Consider the following 16804-nt stretch of genomic DNA (forward strand, 5'->3'; position numbering starts at 1 on the left):
GGGTGAAGCAATTTTGAGTAATTTAAAAAAACTTTTGAGCGTGTTCTCAACAACTTCAGGCAATTTTGGAAAAACTTCTGCGAAACTTGTAGCAAGTTTATGAAATTTTGAGAAAATGTTAAGCAAGTATGTGAAACTTTGAGCAACTTTATACTATTTTGACAATTTTTGACAACTTTGGGCAATTTCCCCTGTGACATGGGGCCTATCACATTCACCATGTGAATCCGTAAGTGTTTGGCAAGCAGTTACCGTTGATGCAGGGATTGGACTCACATGGTGGGGTATCTAACTGGTGAAGTGTATAATAGACGACAGGGGAATGGTTGAGAAATACTAAAGTATGGTGTCCCATAAAAAGTGACTTCCAACGAATGTGGTATTTTAAAATGTGTTATTTACCATTATGCAATGTTACACATGTGAAAGCTTCTTCTTTTAGCTATAGATTGTAGACAAACCAGAGCTCATTCGATAAAGCTGTTTTGTAGATAATTATGATCTCGGATGTAATAATGGTTGCAGGATAAATTTTGCAATTTTTGTGCGGGCGCGGGTTATTTGCATCCATGCGAGCTCATGCGTGGATCAATTTTCTATTTCTATCAAAAATCAGCATTTTTATATAAACAAGTGATGCATGCTGTATATAGAAATAATCTTGGAATTTTCAAAAATAAAAATGACATTCAAAAACTGTAAAATCTATCAAATGTTTAAAGTCCCATTTGACTATTTCCTGTAAGAAACACGTGTCAATTTTTGAAAAACTAATTGAGCCACAAACGGATGAACGAAAGTCCGCAAAATCTCCCCATTGAGTGAGAAATTGTGCGTGTCCAATCAATCGGTGCGACTTGAAGTCAACAGAAAAATTGCAAAACTTATCCTGCAACCTTTGTTACCATGGTTACATCCGAGATTATATCTTTAAAACAGTTTTATCCAAAATGAGCCCTGGTTTTCTGCTAATTTTAGCTAACGACGTGACTTTCATATTTGTAAACGCTGAATGCATGGTAGAAAACACATTTTAGATTATCACCACATTCGTTAAAACCACTTTTTATGGGTCACCCTGTAGAATACATACATAGTGGACAACAAGTACAAGATGTTAAGGGAGTGAAAAGAATTGTATTGGATAATTAGGACTACGGTGGTTATAAGATCATAGGGAGAAGACTTTGAAAAAATACCGAGTGTCAAGTAGATATGGAAAAGATGGGTTACGTAGACAAGAGTATAATATTATGGATAGAGGATGCAAGTCATTAAGATTAATTCATAACCTCATTAATATACGCAGCAAGTGCGATCCAATCACAGATAATAACTTTTAAATGCGCGGACGCAAATGCAGGTCATTGAAAAAGTATAATGACCGCGTCTCGTGACGTAGCTAAAAGTACGCTCTACAATGACCGCGTAATGTGACGTGTTACGCGTTCGAACAATTTACGCGAATGCTGGCCGCCGTATTTGGACATCGCATGATTGCGTGCTAGTGTGATTGGTCGCTAGCGGTATTTCCTTAATGGGCTATTCGATTTTATTCAGGGAAAACGACAGATAAAGTTCAAATTGTGTTCTGTTTTCAAATTAAAAGAAGAAAATGTGCCGTAAATTGAATTAAATAAAGTGAAAAGTGACGAAGTTATGAATGAGGTTAATGACTTTGCATCAGTTATTTTTCGGGTATTGTGAAATATCTAAACATTGTGCTTTGGACCTCGGAATATCCTCGGGGCTGCGCCCTCGGGATATTCCTCGGTTCCAAAGCACAATGTTTAGATATTTCACAATACCCTCAAAACAACTGATGCGCAGTCATTAACCTCTAATCATGCAAATTAAACCTGAAAGATGATACTGACAAAGTTGAAGCAAGTTCAATAAAATTGAACAGTGTTATGGTTGTTGTGTTGCTTATCTGATAATTCGGACGTTTGAATTTGGTTAACGTTATTGAGTGATCATGATCATGGAATAAAGCAAAAGCTTAACGTTATTATCATACCTTCTGTATCACATATTTCTCCTATATATCCAGCATCACATTCACAAATGAATCCGTTTGAGTTTTGCATGCAGGCACCATTGACGCAGGGATTGGGATCACATGGCGTGGTGTCTAAATGGTGAGGTATATACAACGGGAAATGATTCAGAAAGACATAGAATACATACATGCACAGTAGACAACAATGTGCAAGGGGATGAAATAACTGTATCGGATAATGAAATTAGGATCACGATTGTTATAAGGTCATAAGAGGATGCCCTCTGTAGCCCTCTGTTACAAAAAAACCCGAAATATACATGTGGGAATTCAAAGATGGGTTATGTAAAAAAAAGAGTAAAAACATTGGGCTTTGAATTATAGGCGTTTTCAAAAATGTCATGTACGATGATCATTTATATCATAGAATAGTATGTGATATAGCAGATTATGGTATTCAACATGTCTTTCAAACCTACCTATTTCACAAGTTGGGGGCCCAGCCCAGCCACTATTACATTGACACACTAAACTACCACCAACTGGCACACATTGAGCATTAACAGAACAAGGTGGATTACAGGTTGACACTAAAAACACAAATGAAAATGATTGGAAAGTATTAAAGGTGGGGGAAATAAACATCATGATAGATACAATTGGTGACTATGTATATATCCTTCTTTCAGTCAGTGACGCAAGTGAGATGTCGGGAGCGAGAGGAAATAGTACACAGGGCTAGATTTTGGTGACTGAACACGTGACGTCAGTAAAGAGTGGTAAGAGCGATTGAAGTGACATCATTGGCAACCAACTAATCAAGTTTAGATAAGGTGAGTCGATTTGTTTAAAGACTGAGTTGAGTGAAAAATCATTTTCCCATATGTAGAAATGAAGGTACAAGTATTCTTGTTTTAATTCGTTAAATAAAAAAGGCCTGATGAAAACAGGAAACAATGTATTTTGAGTTATCTTTATTTGCCTTAACCCTGAAATTATGGAAACCTTTGGGCGTCGTAACTGCTAAGTGCTAACTTGTTGGTCCATAGTAAGCAGAACCTGCAAGTGAGCCGAAATTCCTATAGCATCACATAAAGTCTATAATTCAAACATACCTGGGGTGTCACAAGTTTGGCCAGTCCAGCCACTAACACACCGACACATATAACTACCATTCACTTCGATACACTGACCATTATCAGAACAGGGTGGATTACAAGGTAACACTATAGACATAAATGACATATTGGCATGATAGGATATAACGTGGATGACATTATACACCATGATTATACAGAGGTTATGTAGTTTTAGTAAAACATACTACATGTAGTATTAAAAAGCACAAACAAGATAGAACTGGAAAATTAATAGGATGTCAAAATGTGGTTCAAGCATGCATCAGTTACGTAATCCCCCTAATTTTATCGGATCATATTTTGATATATTTTGATATATATTCTGATTATTCCATTAATTTGTATCATTATCATTTGTTCTTGAGCAAAGATTAGTGAATAAATATGTTTAAATGCATGTTTGGCCCATATTTTGTACTTCTGTCAGTCAGTGACGCAAGTGAGATGTTGGGCGCGAGTGGAAACAGTACACAGGGCTAGATTTTGGTGAATGAACACGTGACGTCAGTAAAGAGTGGTAAGAGCGATTGAAGTGACATCATTGCCATTGGCAACCAATTTATCAAGTTTAGATAAGGTGGGTCAGAGAGTCGATTTGTTAAAGACTGGGTTTTTTGACAAATCATTTTCCCATATTGATGGTACAAGTATTCTTGTTTTAATTTGTTAAATAATTAAAAGGCTTGATGAAAACAGGAAACAACGTGGTCTTAACAATAAAAGTTATCTTTAGGTTGCAGTTCTAACCCTGGAATTATGGAAATTTTTGGCCGTCGTACCTGCTAACTTGTTGGTCCATATTAAGCAGAACCTGCAAGTGAGCCAAAATTCCTATAGCATCTCATAAAGTCTATAATTCAAACATACCTGGTGTGCCACAAGTTTGGCCAGTCCAGCCACTAACACACTGACACATATAACTACCACTCACTTCGATACACTGACCATTATCAGAACAGGGTGGATTACAAGGTAACACTATAGACATAAACGACATGATAGGATATAACGTGGATGACATAATACACCATGGTTGAAAACAGAGGTTATGTAGAATTGTTAGTTGTGATTTCTTACGACTAGTCCAATAAAATATCCACTTACTTGCAGACGTTTGGCAAATGTCAGTTTCCTTTATCGATGCTATTGATGTAATGACGATCTGTATGCAGCTGATGTTGACTGCTGCTTAGCAACTGAGTTGCCAGTTGCTTTCTTGTCAGTTATCAGATCGTCAAAAACGTGACTCAAGTTGTATTGCCCCTCGTCTCTGTTCATGGTGTTGCCCCGCTTTCTGATGGTAATTGCCTCTTTGATCCACCTTTTATATCTGTTGCTCTCTTTGCCCAAACTTGAGTCACGTTTTTGACGATCTGATAACTGACAAGAAAGCAACTGGCAACTCAGTTGCTAAGCAGCAGTCAACATCAGCTGTATACAGATCGTCATTACATCAATAGCATCGATAAAGGAAACTGACAGTTTCCGAAACGTCTGCAAGTAAGTGGATATTTTATTGGACTAGTCGTAAGAAATCACAACTAACAATTCTACTATGAACAGTCCTGATGAATTTGTTCAAGAAGAGGTTATGTAGTTTTAGTAAAACATAATACATACAAGTAGTATTAAAAAGCACAAACAAGATAAGAGTTGGAAAATATTAATAGGGTATCAGGATGCTATACTAAAGTATATAAATTATTGAAAACGTATGTAGAATGCATTCTCATAATCAGTTAGGAATAGAGGTAGAGATAGTTAGCACTACAAGGCTGCACAAATTCAGAGTCAAATATGTAGCTTGGTGCTATCTTAAGTAACAGGATGTACTGGCAAGAGTGAGACGACTCCAGATGAATACCCATGGTGACATGAAAGGGCCCGTTATATGGATATTGGAAGGGAAATACATATGTACACAAACATTTAAAACGGACACACATTCAATACACATGCCTTTTGGTATGGTTGGACTATATGTGATATAAAAATAAAATAAAAGTATGATTCAATCAGTTAAGTAAACCCTACCTTGTACATTGCATATCTCAGAGTTGCCTCCTTTGGTCCAGCCATTGTTACACATACAGGTGAAAGAGGCACCGGCTACAGTACACACTCCATTCTCGCATGGATTACCATCACATGGACCTGGACCTATTATGAGAAATATTAAAGAAGACAGTTAGCTCTTGGTAATGACTGAGAACGGACTCTTCCTCTTCATTAGGTCTAAACAAAATTGTGATGAAATATAGCACAATTGTTATAATACGATATTTCTTTGGAGTAACAAAGTTAGTTTTCAAACATGCACAATTAGATTGTTTTATTTAAATGAAATTAAAAGGCTACATTTAAAGAGGTTTATAAAGTGTGTTCTTCATAAGACTGGTACTATTTTGGAAATATGTACTTAATTAAGCATTGGCAATTTCGCGTAGAAACTGGCAACCAAATTATTGTAGTTAATTCTAGTATGCTGAATTCACAAAAATTATGTCTGCCAAGTTGTATTTGAACCCCGTGACCCTAAAAAAAGACCACTCAAAACCCCTACATCATCATACTGGGGGCATAAATTAAACATGCTCCAAATTCACTAAAACCAGGTCAAATTATTCTCCTGGGCCTCCGGATCACAAAAATGTAACATATTTGCGCGTATGTCCAAGGTCAATTTGCATGTTGTACAGGAGTGAACAAATGAAGTACATGTAGCTCCGATTTTCGTAAAAATGTATGCAAAATGTTCCTCAAGTTCAAGGGATTCAGGAAAATAATCATTTTTACTATCTGCGATGTGAAATTCAGAAGATAGATGATAGATTAATACAAACGCCATTGAATCCTATGGAATCATACATATCTTTAACTCTTTGCTGTATAATATGCTAACTAGACATCGCAGATAGTGCAAGCTATTCTTTTTCTGAAACCTCTAAGCTAAGCGTACAATGTGCCTCAACTTTTACGAAAATTGGAGCAACCTTGAACTTTTGACCCATACACAACAAGCAACTCGACTTTTGCCCTTCTGTGCCCCATAACTTCTTAACTATAGGTCGTACACGCACAAGTATAACATTTCTAGGATCCGTGGGGATAGACGCGTAATTGTTTGTGTTTTTTTGGGGGGGGGGGTCTTTTTGAGGGTCACGGTCTCAAAATTATGTTTGGCAGACAACATATTAAAGTTCAGCATACCCAAATTAACCAAAAAAAACTGGTTGCCAACTTTTGCCGGTTGGAACATAATTTTTCCAAAATAGAACCAGTCTATACATAATCAAAGTGCAAATTATACTCTTCAAAAAAAGCATATAAAGTATTTACTTATGTAATCACCACCCAATTCATGTAGTTACTACATGTCAGTGTTCTTTCTCTAAGCGTAAGCTGGTAAAGACTTGCAGACGACTTTGGCGCTACTTATTAGCAAGTGTTTTCACAAACGAGCTAATCTTTAAGTAAAATAGGGCTTAAGTTACCTTCGAGACGCGAAGAGCGATTGATTTTGACTAGATGTAATTTGGAGAGCAACATGAAACGATCCACCTCATTGGTCAATTCATAATCGCTCGTCGCTAGTGGCTGGATTATAAAGCTAGCTTGAATACTATACCTGCGTCAGTTTCACACCGCTGCCCAGTAAATCCTTCGCTACAGACACATACAATGTCTGTAGCAGTACCTTGAAGTCTGAAGCAAGTTCCAGAGTTAAAGCAAGGGTTGGGTTGACATGGATTGGTTACTACTTCTGCATAAAGCAAGCACATGCAGAGCAAAAAAAGCAAGCAATAATAATATGAAGCATGCACAATACAAGCACACAAAGCAAGAAATATGTCACTGAACAGCAAGCAATATAATTGCAAATATAAGAACAATACAGCAAAGCAGATAACCTTGCCTCTGAATGATAGTTCAGCGTATTACCCTTTTAGCTATAGCTATAACAGCATGCAAAGTATAAGGTTTAAGAAGCCCAAGGATAAACTTTGAATGACCGTTTCAGAATTGGCATCATTTTGGAAATCATATGATGCATTGTCATTGTATAGACTATGACTGCTCTATCCGAGCACATAAAAGAGCTGTGTTCAGCATGGTTACAACATAATAACAAACAAACAAAAACACGCAAATGAAATGAATAATTCGGCAAATTGTATTAAAGTTTAACATTCATCAAATAACCTGTCGAACCCGGGCTGTCGAATGCACATTACGACTACTACTAGATGGTATTGTTCTTTGCATGAAATAAGTACGATTATGCTATTAAATCAATGAGATAGAAGGTGTGACTCAGTGCCCCTGTGCTGTGGTGACATCAACGCACATACGAAGAAGTCCACAAATGTCCACATGCCAGAATGATCGCCAATGGTTTAATTGGTCTCACGGTATCATGAAAACAGTTCCGTGAGATGGTTCTAATGACAATAACAGTCAAACATGGCATTGGCATACGTCTTGTAAGAATTGGGAGACTCGGTAATTTAATGGCAATAATAAGATCACGTGGTTACTCCGTAAAGGACATGCCATTTTAACATGCACTGAGCACACAAGACAATGGTGTGATTCAAGGTCACATAGTACCTTATGGGATAGCCAAGTGATCTTTCTTCTGAATTCCCCATACCTTTAAGTTCTTCGCCTTTGCATTCAAACGGATTTAGGTCTATCCGCTATTGTTAGGACTGATTATACGCATATGAAATCACCATTATGTGACACACCTTTCATACCATTGATTATCCAAATCTAACTTGTCCTATCTTAACATTGCCATCAAGTACGTAGTTGTACGTAATGTGACGACAGGATATTTGATGCAGTTTGCCGAATTATTCTTACAATACTTTTGGCCAATGTGTCAAGTGTAGTTTGTAGTTCTTAGGATACGTTGATCACCGAAGAACTATACACAGTATCATAAATGCTGTCTACTGTATACACTGGCAACTGATCAAAGCATTTTATTGTGATTTCATGAACATTGATACATAAAGCGGGTGAATTTTGCAAGTGATGGGGATTTTTTTGTGCGGCAGTTTATATTGCATGCATGTTGTGACGTGTGTGTGGCTTGTGAGTGTATGCATAGCAAGTGCATATGACATGCTCAGATGTTTTATTACGGTTATTTGTTTTGCTGTACTTACGAATCCAAGCTTCATATAGCATCTTAAAGAACAATCTAGTTTGCCAACTTATTTTTTTCCTTCTTGATCGTATAATTTCAAGAGGATGCAATGCAATCAAGATGCGTGAAGTGTGAAGAGTTCCTTGGAAACTAACATTGAGAAACTTCACATAGTTTCATTTTAGAATAGCAGTGAGTAGGTTAGCATTATTTTTCTTGGGGAAAAGTATATAAGATTGTTATCCCCAAATGATAGTAACCCTTCTCTTTTATTAAAAGGATTTATTTAAGGTTAGAAACTATTTTAAACTGTTGCGATTTGGTAGTTCACAGCATCTTGCGAATGGTGGTGAGCTTTGGCAAAAATTGCATTGATCATTTCATAGCGAGTGTGTAGAAGAATTCAAATATCACAGGTATACTTTTGTAGGTCCTGTGGTCTTGAGTAGCACTTTGTAATACGTACATAACTCATTAATAACGATAAATCAAGCAAGTTTTCAAAGTATATGAATTGTAGAATGAACTTTTGCAAAACATTAAAGTGTTATTTTTCAATAATGTATTGACTTAGACAATGAAAATCGTTTTTTTTGGTTGCTTCGAGCAACAAAAGATCGCGTCGTCTTAAAGGAGCTCGCAAACTCTGCTTGAGACATGCATTCTTCTTCATTTAAAACAGGTTGAAAGGATGCAATGCAATTGCAATCAAGAGTTCGTGTGAAGTTTATTGGTCCTTCCATAGTATCATTTTAGAATAGCTGTGAATTGGTTAGCATTTTTATTCTTGGGGGAAAAGTATCAGATTGTTTAGTGTCAGTATTAATTGAACAGAATAGCTTTCAAAGCAGATGACTTGACATATGAATCACAACAAACGTCGAAATATACTTATACTAGTAATACAAGCAGTGCATATTGACAGCGTTAATAAACATGTTTTTGCATACATTTAAAACACAAACATAAATTTTTAACCCAAACATGTAATACATTCAGTAATTGGCAATCATTTGCCAAACACGTTTGTCCAAAATAATCACTCCGATGTGCGGCCATGTAAGGTGAACAGGTAGTAAAAAAGTGCTGACAACCGTTAAACTGACGCTGAGCGCTCAAATTTGGGTGGTGATTACTTAATATTTCTACTTATTAAATCCTCGGCTTACAGGATTGCCCTTCCGACATGTCAGGGCATAGACAACGGTATTCAGATCCTTGAGCTATTTGAAAACAGTCCCCATCGCCGCATGGATAGTCTTCATCACGATCACATGGATTCACTAGTGCAAGTGTTAAGAAACAAAAGTTTATAATATATTTGGGGTTTTTTCAAGGCACTATCAGTGATCCCTGCAAAGGAGTAAACATGTATCATTTTTAGGAATGGCTTAAAAAGTGAAGAATAAGTCAATAAAATTGCCATTACGTGTATTTTCATATGAAAAAAGCAAGGAAACGGTATGCAGTGTTGATGAATGAAGTTCAATTGGCTGTATAGGTGCACAGATATTAGTTCCAATATCTGTGATAGTTACTAGTGTTCGTATGGACAGCCTCCTATGACACAACTAAAATATGACCGTATTAGGTCATTTTCGGGCTTATAATGTTAGTACACATTATACTTTTGATTTTTGTTGATTTTCTGATTTGTCGAATCACTGACAGTATACCTTTAACGTGTTATACTAGACTTCTATAGTAACATTCCATGAGGACTAAATGCTATACGATTATTATTACCCCCGTTTAATAGAATTTATATAACGCATACAAAGATTCTTATCATCTGATTCGGGCCAAGCCGAGTCAGTAGAGTCAAGATGCAATTTCAATGAGGAGGTTTGAAAATTGTAATCTCATCACAACTGTATTTATCGAGCTACGAGTCACGACTTGACTCCAATTTACAAGTTTTTACAATATTCAAATTTGTACCAAAAAATACTTTTGTTTTTGAATTATATATCTCTCAGTCTCATTTATTTTCTACTTCACAAAGAGTGATAAAATCCAGATAATTACGATTATATTAGTTGATTCCATTTGTTTTCTCGATTTTTGGAGTTTGTTTTTTCTAAGCTATTTGGGATTAGTTCGTTTTATATTCTACAGTGAAAATTAGTCTTTGTCAAAGCCTTACATATCGGGCACGATAATCCCTGGCTTCCATCAAGACAGGAACAAACGTAACCATTTCCGAGCACTGATTGGAAACACTCCCCTGTACCACATGGTGTGTTTGGGGGATCACATGGGTTCCCTTTGAAATAGAAAAGAAAATCAATCTAAATATCGAGTTTCAGTAGGCTACATGTCCTTCTTTAGTTACCAAAGTAAGTATTTCCCTGTCCCTGCAATGAACTGTTATACCCGTAGTGATAGGGAATCAGTTACATCACGTAGCATTGTTATACCCGTAGTGATAGGGAATCAGTTACATCACGTAGCATTGTTATACCCGTGGTGATAGGGAATCAGTTACATCACGTAGCATTGTTCAGTCCAGCTTTCCAGAAATTGACCTTCACCTGAGGCAATTTGTTTTCAAATCTTGACAGTTAGATAACAGGTGACTTTCTTGAAGCATTTTGTATCATTTCAGATTGTAGGATTGAATGCCACCCTTCTAAGGTTGATCAGGTATGACTGATTTGTTTAAGGTTGGTCTTAACCCAGGAATTATGGAGACCTTTGGGCCTCTGATGAATTGTTTTGTTATGTTGCGCGAAAAATTTGGGTTAAAATTTTTGTTGTGATTTTCTCATAAACTCTGCATTGTTGCCCAAATTTGACAGAACAGATGGGTTCGTCAAGTCTGTGACATTCTATAATTAGACCAACAATTATGCAGTTATGAGGCCCAAAAGTTTCCATAATGCCAGGTTTAAGACCAATGTGTTTTTGTAATCTAAAAGTGAACATAACAATACAAAACCGATAAGGCAGCATTTTGTTAGGATCATTCAATGAATTAACACACTGTACACACACAAAAACAGTGGGTATAATTATGGCACATAATGATCGTTCTAAGCAGCACAAATTCATGTACTTTCTTTTTCAAACGAGGAGCAACAAGAGCAGCACATAATCACACATAAATGCAGTTTTGAAACACAAATCAACGTGATACTTTTATCGGTCATCCATTTTAGTACTTTGCAAGAAAATTCACTTAGTTTGATCATAAAAGTGCGAGATTTCTGACAATGGTTTGGTATCCATTTTAATATGGTGAGATAATATTTGCACTTATTGTAAGGTATGTGGGTTGGGTGGGGTGGGTTGGTGGGGTTGGCGGAGTGGGTGTAACAAGTATTGCATGTATTTATATTTCTTTTTGTGTGGTGATTGTGTGGGTGGTTGTTTAAATTGCTTGATCATGTTTATGGTACCTTTACCTGTATGCTATTTACCGGGACTGTACCGGTAGCTTCTTAAGGGTATGTATACGATGTATTGTTGGTCGAAGCAGCAGGGAAAAAAGTAGTTCACGGTATCTTACGAATGGTAGTGAGCTTTAGCAAAAATTGCATTGCTCAATTCATAGCGAGCGTGTAGAAGAATTCAAATATTGTAGGTCCTGTGGTTCTTGAGTTATGTTGTAAAGAGGGCTGAAACAACAACACTTTTGTAAAACGTACATAACTCATTAACAACAATAAATTAAGCAAGGTTTCAAAATATATGATTTGTAGAATGAACTTTTGCAAAACACCAAAGTGTTATTTTTCAGTAATATATTGATTCAGATAATGAAAATCGAATTGTTTTTTTTTGGCTGCTTCGACCAACAATACCTCGTATACCCTTAATTGCATTTTTTAATTCTATGATACAGTTCCGGGATACATCATACATCACATAATAGACAACGAATGGCAATGCAAACAAATGGCAAAAGATATTATCTGATATTTGCTTTCCTTCATCAAACTTCCGAGAACTTTTGGTATAATTATGCAACATGCTGCCATAATAATTTGCATTGAATAAAACGGTAAATTAGATTGGACTAAATAAGGCAAGCTTTGATTCCATTTCATTTATTGAGAGGCATTTCTTCATCTATTCTAAATATTTATTCTATATTTCTAAATGTTTCGTACTCGATAGACCCTACTAAGTATAAGCATAAGGAAAGCACGCGTAATTTGTCGTACGCACATTTTCAGCGTGTTGCTATACGACGAAAAACCTTCAACAATTTAATTTTGTAATACCACAAACCGATGTATAATCGTATTGTAATGAAGCGATATCAAAGGAAATCAAGTCTGACGTAGAAAGTGAATAATGAAATACGCCCTTTTGCCATGTAAAAGGTCCCTGTACATGATTCAATCAGCTAAATAAACCCTACCTTGTACATTGCATATCTCAGAGTTGTCTCCTTTGGTCCAGCCATTGTTACACATACAGGTGAAAGAGGCACCGGCTACAGTACATTCTCCATTCTCGCATGGATTGCCATCACATGGACTTCCTAGAGGATCGAGTGGAAAATTATATTTTGTGTTTATCAGTACTTCATTTTCTACTTCATCATCACCGTCTTCTTCTTCTTTCAAGAGTCATTTGAATATTTGAATTAAGCACTCTATCTTGGAGCATCGTGTGCAAAATTCAACAGAAAATAAATGTGCCGGTGTTTACATTTAGTGTCATAATTACCTCGGTTTAAATTATTTAAAGATTTTAAGAGAATCGTAACTGTTAGGTGTTTTTTGGTTTTTTGGTTTGTTTTTTTGACAAACTTTAATTCCATTTCATTTAATGAGAGCCATATTTGTGATGTCTTGCAACTTTTTTCCTGACCGAGGCGTATCATTGGCAGGCCGCCGCCTTCAATAAGCCTATATTCAAGTTGTATCAAAATCAAAATGCAGCCTCACTTGAACTATGCCTACATGTACCTCCCTCTTGTTCCGTTTTGAAGCCCTGCATCCATTGCTGCTTTTATAGATTGATTTTTGTATTTTTTACGATCGTTCCATGTGAAACATGCTTGGATCCTAATGGGACACAATTTTGTTTGTTAAAGTCAACATGCAAATCAGAAATTTCAGGACTTCCGCGTACCTCCCGCACCCATCCCCTCGGCGCTTCGCTCCTCGATGAGGCCGGCATCAGACCTCCCCACCCCTCCCCCGTTTAAAATCTTTCTAAGCCTATGTAATAAGCACAATATCATCATAGTAAGCTGTAGCTTTACATAATGCTTCATACAAATGTTCTTCTCTGTCTACAACAACATAATCATGATAATAAGAAACAAAGGTGGCTGAATAATATACATGACATTTAGATTTATACATGTACATGTTAAATAGCCTTCATTTTGAAAACATGCGTTCAAGGTATGTCTACAGGTTGTAACAAAAAAGTTTATACAATTTACAAAATAGTACTAGGCAACCAAGTCACTTATTACTTGTATTGAATTTTACTAGTAATTTGTTAAGCTATTACATAAGATTTGTTTCAATAAAACCGGTGCTCTACAAACGACGATATGGGCAATTGTGTAAATTAGTCCTAAAACAGCTTTGGCCACTTTCGTGTTTTTGTGTAGCAAAAGTGACTTAATTGAGTTGACTCATGAACCATCTGGTTGGTGCTCTTAAGATGGGTAATTTTAAACAATGGCATTTGAAGTGTGTTTTTTTTATTTATCAATTTCAAATAAATTACGTATGGCAAAACGTGCCCCCAACTCGGGCGATTAAGTAAAATCGTGTATAGCGTTTGAACCTGAAGTAGCTAACATATTACTGATTATACTGCATATCACATTTACGCCATAAAAAGCAAACTGTTATTATTGGTAATCATGAAAGTCAATTTTACGCGATGCAAGTTTGATATGCGTAAAAATGTCAAAAGTGGCCAAACTCGTTTTCTGGACGATTTAGTTAATTGAGCAAAGTGTTTTGAGCCCAAACTAGTAAAGAAACCAAGTTCTTCTGTTAGCAAAGATGTTACTGATTCCACTGCATGTAACATTGTTACCATGATCTCTTTTATTTATATTTTCTAAAAAGCCAAATTGGAATTTTATACATTTTATTGTTACAGTCTGTATTTGACTTGATGGGTGAACGACGTTTGTATATCACTATGACAGATTATCATTACCTGGACAGGGTGTGTTGTTTGGAGGCATCGATCCATCTGGGCAATTAACGCATACATACATCCCTGCTTCACTCATAAAACAGTCGCCACCATTGCATACGTTAGGATTATCGGGATCATTGCACGCGTCCTCCGGCACTGTTTGGTTTTAAAACAATCGAAACAAAAAGGTTAGCATGGTTAATGGACAATCTATACACTGGGCACAACTTCTAAATTCCCCCTAATACTTTTTCAAATAAGTCGGAAAATATTTTACGAAATGTAAAAATGTAAAAAGATATGTATAGCCCTATTTGCTTTACCCCTGTGGACCAATGTTTAGCCTCACATATCATTGCGTTCAGTCACAATGGTTAATTATGTAAGAAAAGACGCCGTCCCGGGGACGCCGTTTTAAAGATCGCATCTGAGCCCATAGCAGTCAGGTTTTCTTTAACAAATGCATGAATAGGCCTGGCCTGCTGTATTGCTTGAGAGTTGACTTCTGTAGACTCAGATGCAACTTTTAACACAGTTTAAAACGGTCTCTTTTTTACATAATGAACCATTGTGACTGAACGCAATGACGTGTGACCCTATAATTTGGCCCATAGGTGTAAAACAAATAAGGTTACACATGTCTTTTTACAAGTCAAATATTTTTCGATTTATTTTAAAAAGTATTTTGGGGGAACTTATAAGTTGTGCACCCTGTATGTATACAGTATTATTACAATGTACCTCAAAATGTTCAGATTTCAATAATAAACAACCCGTCATAATGAAAGTTTCAAACATATTATTTGCAACGTCCAGAAGTGACTAGATAGTTACGTGATTGCAACTTCTGAAGTAAAGTTGACCACTTACTATAATGAAAGACAAAGATAAAGTGAATTTATCGCGTCTGACGTCATCTGTCAATCAAACTCGAGCACGGTTTGTTTACAAGTGTCGTGATGATTGACTTGCTGAACGCGGATTTATAACCGGGCGCCTTATTGTTAATTTTGCACCTTTCGACATGCAAACCATCTCAAAAGTTAGGTCTTTATAGTAGGAAACTTTCTTTCGCGAAGGCACCATGTCCACAATGCCTAGAAAAACTGCTTTTTGCCTTGTAAAAGTACGTAATTTTTTGCCATTTGCTGCTATTCCTTTTCTCCGATCAGCACCAGATAGATCGGTCTTCTTTTTACGCGCTGATTAACCTGTGTAAACCAATCAAGGATCATAATTGACAGTGACATCATCAGACGCGATAAATACTTTTTATCTCTGTCTTTAATTATAACTCCTGTGCGAACGCCAGTCACAGAGGACACCAAAAAGTGATTTTGAAATTATTTTACTGGCGTTGGCGTATAAGATATCGCAATCGCTGAATATCCTACAACGAACTGGCCCAGTAAAACTAAGATTTTGGGTGAAATGGGAACGGAAATAATGAAATATTATTAAAATAAGGTCTATCGAACCATGTTTTCTTGCCAATGGAACACATTTTCAATGACTCCCTCCTCTATGTATATTTGTGAACTTCTATGTTTGAGATGGAACCAAATAAATGAATCTGAAATCTGAATCTAATACAAAAAAAGGTTCTATACAGGACAACTCAAAGAGGACATGGTTTTAGGAAATTACAAGAGCCCTCTGTGACCTTTACCGAACCTTTTAGATGTCTAAAATGGTTCTTTCGTCCATTCAGTGATCCCAGGGAAAGTGTCAATAAAGATTAAAATTGAGTATAAGTAATAAGTAAATCACTGAACGGACCTTTTAAGTTCTTTCTAAAACTAATTATACAGCACAGCATGATAAGAACATTAAGATTCTAGACCGTGTACAATAAATTCGTTCCGCCCCTCCCCCAAAAGCGTTATAACCTGACGCCATCTTTAAATTCACTGAGGTTTGTGGTTCTTTAAATTCCACAAGACACATGTCTGTCCACACTACAAGAAATGCAAAATGCCTAGATAATTTTTACAGCATGTATGCCTTAAGAACATTCATAGCAAGTAATCCTGAGGGCAAAAGCTGATGACGCTCTACGAACTTTTTGCACACTATATGAAGACTTTGTTTCAAAACCCCTTACATCCACTTGCCCATTTTGAGAACACATCAAAAATCATCAAAAAATCACTGATATTTGGGGGTTTGCAACAAAAGCAGTTTTTGGCTTGGGTATAGGATGAACATCCCGCCAAAAACTTTGTTGAAAAACACCTTAGTGATTATTTTGATGATTTTTTGATGTGTTCTCAAAATTAGGCAAGTGGATGTAAGGGGTTTTGAAACAAAGCTCTTCATATACTTGAACCATGTTTTAAAGGGTGGAGTATAATATCAGCCAGTTGAGGACACTCTATG

General features: G+C 36.4%; 1 protein-coding gene across 5 annotated transcripts in view; it reads right to left on the reverse strand.

The window, feature by feature from the left end:
* The window catches only part of LOC140156016 (uncharacterized), a 69024-nt gene that overhangs the window by 20890 nt on the left and 31330 nt on the right, over positions 1-16804 (reverse strand). For 4 of the 5 annotated variants that reach the window (XM_072179108.1, XM_072179107.1, XM_072179106.1 and 1 more), the window contains 9 exons: positions 14444-14581; positions 12669-12791; positions 10446-10565; positions 9469-9582; positions 5176-5301; positions 4009-4119; positions 3118-3228; positions 2482-2592; positions 2021-2134 (listed from right to left, as the gene is read on the reverse strand). In XM_072179108.1, the coding sequence (XP_072035209.1) occupies positions 2021-2134; positions 2482-2592; positions 3118-3228; positions 4009-4119; positions 5176-5301; positions 9469-9582; positions 10446-10565; positions 12669-12791; positions 14444-14581 (1068 nt within the window). The remainder of the gene's footprint in view (positions 1-2020; positions 2135-2481; positions 2593-3117; positions 3229-4008; positions 4120-5175; positions 5302-9468; positions 9583-10445; positions 10566-12668; positions 12792-14443; positions 14582-16804) is intronic. The other variant, XM_072179110.1, reaches the window with a different exon arrangement.

This window comes from Amphiura filiformis, chromosome 6, assembly GCF_039555335.1.
Source record: "Amphiura filiformis chromosome 6, Afil_fr2py, whole genome shotgun sequence".
Taxonomy (NCBI): Eukaryota; Metazoa; Echinodermata; class Ophiuroidea; order Amphilepidida; family Amphiuridae; genus Amphiura; species Amphiura filiformis.